Raw genomic sequence first — 5,423 nt, 5'->3', positions numbered from 1 at the left:
CCCCCCCCCCCCCCAAAAAAAAAAAAATTCACTGTAGCCACAAAAGGTTTACTTACATGAAACGTTACACCTTTAACTAAATTAACTAAATCAGCTGAGTGAACCGTAGCATACAAAAAATTCTGCATTTTATAGAAGTAGAAGGCTGTGAAAAAGCCAGTTACATACTTACATGCACATGTCTGAGGTGCACAGAAAGTTATTTCCATTAAGACAGCTGTCTAAACCATATACTGTTTTGATAACAAACATGCCATTTAAATTGTTTTGATTAAGTGTCCTGTTTTATTTTTATAAATAAAATCCAATTTGTTTAATCTAGTCTGCTGGTTTTGTTTAAGATGAAAAGATTACAGACTTGGCAAAGATCTGCCAAATTAGACACTGGCACTTATGAAATATTTTTGAAACTAAAAATACAGACAATCAGGTCAATATTCTTATTTAAAACACCTATCTTTAGCAGAGGCTCCATGGATTAACATACACACAAGAAAACCACCACAAAAAAAGCAAAACTGAAATCAGAATTTTAAAAAAAAAAGAGTGAAGAAAGATAGTTTAACATCTCTCTAATTCACTAGCACCTGCCCAGGTTTATTTGGGGTTGTCCTAACCAAGCTTAGAGATTTGTAAAAGTGACTCAGCACTCTCACCCAGACAGCAAAAGTGGGAAGATGGAAAGAGTCAGCAGGAGTGTAGATCAGAAATTCAGTATAACCAAGCAGACAAACTGTAAAAAATTTCACATACTATGAGTTATTTTTTGGACAAAGACATGGTCTAGCAAGTTTATCGGAGACCAAAAAGTTGAATATGTAAATTTAAAAAAATCCAGCTCTCCAATTCAGATATTCAATAAAAAAGCAGAAGTATTAACAATAATGGACTCAAATCCTCTCTATGAAACCATATTAGTGTGCATAATGTTAGTGTATTCGTGTGCGTGTGTGTGCATATATATCTGTATCTATAAGGCAACACTCCTAGCCCTGATACTAATCAGGAACAGACAGCTTTCAGCATAAAAAAAATTCTTCTCTTGAAATTCAGGATTAGTGTCAGATGTTAGAATGATTAATTCAGAAACTGGAAAAAGGACATGCTTAATAGTGGAGGAAAATTTTGGAAGAGGACAAGATACTGCAGAAGCACTTCGTTAAATTTAAAATTATGACTCATTTTTTGACAGCACTAAGGACTGAACAGAGATTCTTTATGGACTATATAGGTTAAAAGACCACAGTATTTCATTTAGAACTTTTTTTAAGTTTGCAACAACTCAACATCACAGTTGAATATAATCAAAAGCACCACTCTTAACAGGAGTGCTAAACTATTATAAATCCTGTCTTCTTAAGTCTTAAGTCTAACTGATCCAAATTGTTACTATAAATTCTGTCTGGCAAGGAAATAACGATAGTACATATGTATGCCTGCCAATATTATCTCTTGACTTCTCTGACTGAAATAGATGTCTATGAGGTCCTAATTCAGCTCCATGGTGCATATATGGCTATATCATAATTTAGCCTAATTACATCTCCTAAATGTAATTAAGCTCTCTTAAAATGTAATTTACTCTCCTAAAGCTCCTTGTCCTTCTAGTTCAAAGAACAGACCATATTCACTCAGCAGGCTAGTCAATACTTCTGCTCTGTGCACACACTCTTAAGCCTTATTTACCGCAATTCAGAGTAGAGACAGACATCGTTAGTTTTCTGATTTCCATGGTTTCTGAACAGTGAGGGTAACAGCTTTAGTTAAATCCTGCAACTTACTACTGTGTTTTTACAGAAATATGCTGACAGCAGAACAATGACAAGACTCCAACTTCGATCACAAAAGTGAGGAGTTTGTCCTTATAGACAAAAATCATCTAGTCATTTTCCTTCAAGATGGATCTTATACCATATATTGCTATTTCTTAATTTACCTCTTCCACATGCAGACCTTTATATTCTTGTCTCCAGTGTTTGGTGTTTTTCTTCTTACATTAAGTATTCACAGAATTCTAGCTTCCATTCACACCAGTTTCCCCCCTTCTCTTCTTGCTGAGCCAAACCTAGTTTCCTCCTTCCACCTTTCCACAAATACTGTCTTTCTCTGACAATATTTCAGCTTCCCCCACAGCCTGTACCGGTTTTATCCCTACACTGAGAGATTTTCAAAATAGCCTTTCGTTATCACAGTAATTTCTCCACCGTTGTCTCTTCAAACAGCCTCAGTGTACCCCAGCTCCTTACAGGTTCTCAAGCTTGTCAGACCCATACCTGTTACTCATTTCTCATTCCTACCAGCTTCCATGCCTAGCTTCTTTGCCCACTGGTTTCCACCTAGCCCTCCCTTCAAGTTCTCAGCATCTCTGCCAGGAAACCTAGCTTCAGGTTTCTAATTCCAAGTCACTTTCTTCCCTCTCTTTTGCAGTTCCAGTTTCCAGCTCCTCCTGCAGTCAGTCTTCAGAGCTTTCAGTCACTGTGGCTAAGTAAGTCCCAACAGTAGTCACTTCTACTGACATCAATCTTACAGCTTCTGCTTTGTGTTCCCTCTAAGAAGAAAATTTCACAATCAAGTATCTGTACTTAATGAAGTGTTAGAATCTGCTTCTTACAAAGAGATCTCTTGGGACAGAAGATGACAAGCCCTGCACTGAAACAAACTAACACCTGCCTTGTTCGTAACTGACCCTGCTTTCAGCCTGAGGTTGGACATGATGACTTCCTGATGATCCTTTCAACCTAAATTTTCCTACAGAGGTATTTGTACAATAAGGATTACTAGAGCTTATGGAATAGACACATTTCTTTAGCAGAATTGTTGCTCAGGCACACAAATACTAAAGATGAAGCAAAAAAAGCCCCCAAAAAACAAAAAAACCCAAGGCAATTTGATAGCTATTTTTCAGTCTGTGTTCTCAACTACCAGCCAATAGGAAAAATTAGCAAGAATCCTTACAGCAGCCCAAAAAAAGGCATCTTTTTAAAGCAATCTGGATCTCAGAACAAGTATAGATTTGGAAATCTGAACTGGACTCCTACAAATTCCCAGTGCCTCTTTTTCCACTTCAGTGACACACTACATTTTAGATAAATAAATACTTATGTTTGAGGAAGAAAGGTTAGAAACTTTTTCTACACAAGCATAGTTAAAGCAATGACAGCTATGAAATGAACAATTTCAGAATCTATTTCTTCAAAAATTACTAACGTTACATTTTCATCAGTGTCTAAGTGCCAAGGTGAGCAGATTTTCACTGTCAACATTAATACTTTAAGAGAAAATGTAAATTATATTAGGTGACAATTGATACTGCAAGACAGCCAGAATAAGAAGAAACCACCAGCATGTTTTTCTTTAAAATAGTAAAAACTCTTGCATTTTGATTTCAAATGACAATAAGTGTTTATTCATTGCTTATTCTGGTCTGTGCTTCATCAAACATAATTAACATTGGGTATTACTTGCATGGCGTTCCCCAGCCTAAGGAATATGGAGACACCCACCCAACTAATTAGTTATCTACAGGGTCTTTAACTGTTCCCTAAATGGATCGGTTTGAAAAGCCACTTGCTAAGGCACATAGCCTGATGCTTGACTAAATAAACAAACCCAAACCACCACAAATCCAAAGGATCAGAAGACTTTAAATCTGTATAGGAAGAATTAGCTAAATTAGGTTTTCAGTGGCCTAAAAGAACATTAATATCAACTAAATATTTTCTCCATTAGCCCATTCATTGCATTTTACCTACCTAGTGTCTTGACAGTATAATGAGGACTCTCCAAAACAACTCCTTCTTCTGTGTCAAATATTGGATTATCTATTCCGGTTTTAGGAGGAATTTGTGCCAGTTTCTTTAGCCTCATGGAAGCAGTAAGGTCCAGTTCTTGTTTCTTTCCCTCTTCTTCCCGTCTGCGCCTTATGTCCTCCTGCTGCTGACGGATTCGCTCAAGTTGAGCGCTCCGTCGCATGGGCATCATCCTGGAGCCCAAATCCCCAGGGCAATCAACAGCCATTTCTCTGTGCTTCTGAGGTTCCTCAGGAGATGCAAGATCCACATTTTTTGCTTCATTGTCAGAATCTTCTGTGATATGTCCATTCATATGAGAAGTTGTCATGATTATTTGTAATTACGTTTATTCTCTTCAAACAGAAATGCTGCTATTGGGCCAGTTTTTGTTACGATGTTGTGTAAAATCCATTATAACTTCAAAAACATTTCCCTTCCATCACAATACAGTTGAAGAAACATCCAGGAAGAAAATCTAATAAAAGATATTCAAAAGAAGTTAGTGAATAACTGCATCAATAAGAAAATATCCAAGACAGTTCTCCAGGTCCCCAGGCATCAGAAAAACTGAACTTTTCCTCCACATTTACATAGTGCTTCTTCCCCTACTAAGAACTACAGAACCCTCACAAACTCGTTTCACATATTTTAGTAAACTTCAGGTGCCAATGTTAGAAAAGGAGTACTGTTCAAACTAACGCTAAAATCTCTTACTTTTCCCATGCAGAGCAGTGGAGATTCTGCACTTAATGCACACAGACACAAGTCAGTAGTTTTCTGAAAGTTCCCACTAAGTTTTAACTTATTCTTTCATTCTTAAAAATTCCAACACAAAACACGCTTATGATCCTACAAACACTAAGTATGAATAACTTTTTATAAACAACATGTTCACAAGCAGTTTAATAAGTTAAACACAAGTAAAGATATTTGCATTTATTGTCCATAAATTGAGGCACTTTTATGCAAACATTGCTTCCCAGGTTCAGAGAAGACAGGTCTGGCATGGAGTTATTCCAAGAGGTACTATCTAGAGTAGTCTGGAGCTGCACTTACACAATTCCAAGTAGGGAAAAAGTCCTAGGATAACGGCTGGACAGTTCTGGTTAGCAGCTACTCTTAATACTTCCTATAGGTATGCATTAAATCAGGATTAAATACAGAGTAAAAATCCTTGTGTGGGCGTACAGAGGTATAGATTTGACAGAGAACAATAATTAATTTCCACAGTCAAGTAGTGATATTCCACTACACTCCTTACACCTTAATCTGGTTTCTCATTCCTGATGACTCAGGCTAAAGAACTTAAGCGTCTTGATAAATATAACCACTCAGCTCTTCAATACTATACATATAACAATGTGTTCTATACCACATGGCCTTTCTGTATCACAAAGCCAATGACACTTAATCCTCAATTTGTCCAATTAGGTGGTCATAAAATTAACAAGTAGTTGTGTACAGTATTACCAACACACAATTTTTCAAGTTCCTTTATATATGTTTTTTTAATTTACTGTCAGGAAATACTACAAAAGATCTCAAATTTTTATTATGCAGTGGAAGCACCAGTCCGGGGGTGGGGGGGGGAAATCAACTTCCTTAAACCAAATGTTTGTGTTTGGAGGAGGA

At 36.8% G+C, this 5,423-nt stretch overlaps 1 protein-coding gene across 1 annotated transcript in view; it reads right to left on the bottom strand.

The window, feature by feature from the left end:
* The window catches only part of MPP5 (membrane protein, palmitoylated 5 (MAGUK p55 subfamily member 5)), a 27,213-nt gene extending 22,945 nt beyond the window's left edge, over window positions 1-4,268 (bottom strand). Inside the window, exon 1 of the mRNA XM_009702428.1 lies at window positions 3,753-4,268. Coding sequence (XP_009700730.1) covers window positions 3,753-4,119 — 367 coding nt within the window. The 5' untranslated portion in view covers window positions 4,120-4,268. The remainder of the gene's footprint in view (window positions 1-3,752) is intronic.
* Window positions 4,269-5,423: the final 1,155 nt, after the last annotated feature.

The sequence above is a fragment of the Cariama cristata genome, unplaced genomic scaffold, assembly GCF_000690535.1.
Source record: "Cariama cristata isolate BGI_N322 unplaced genomic scaffold, ASM69053v1 scaffold19380, whole genome shotgun sequence".
NCBI classification, from domain to species: domain Eukaryota; kingdom Metazoa; phylum Chordata; class Aves; order Cariamiformes; family Cariamidae; genus Cariama; species Cariama cristata.
The sequence above is the reverse complement of the archived record's forward strand: the minus strand, read 5'-3'. Positions and strand labels throughout refer to the sequence as shown.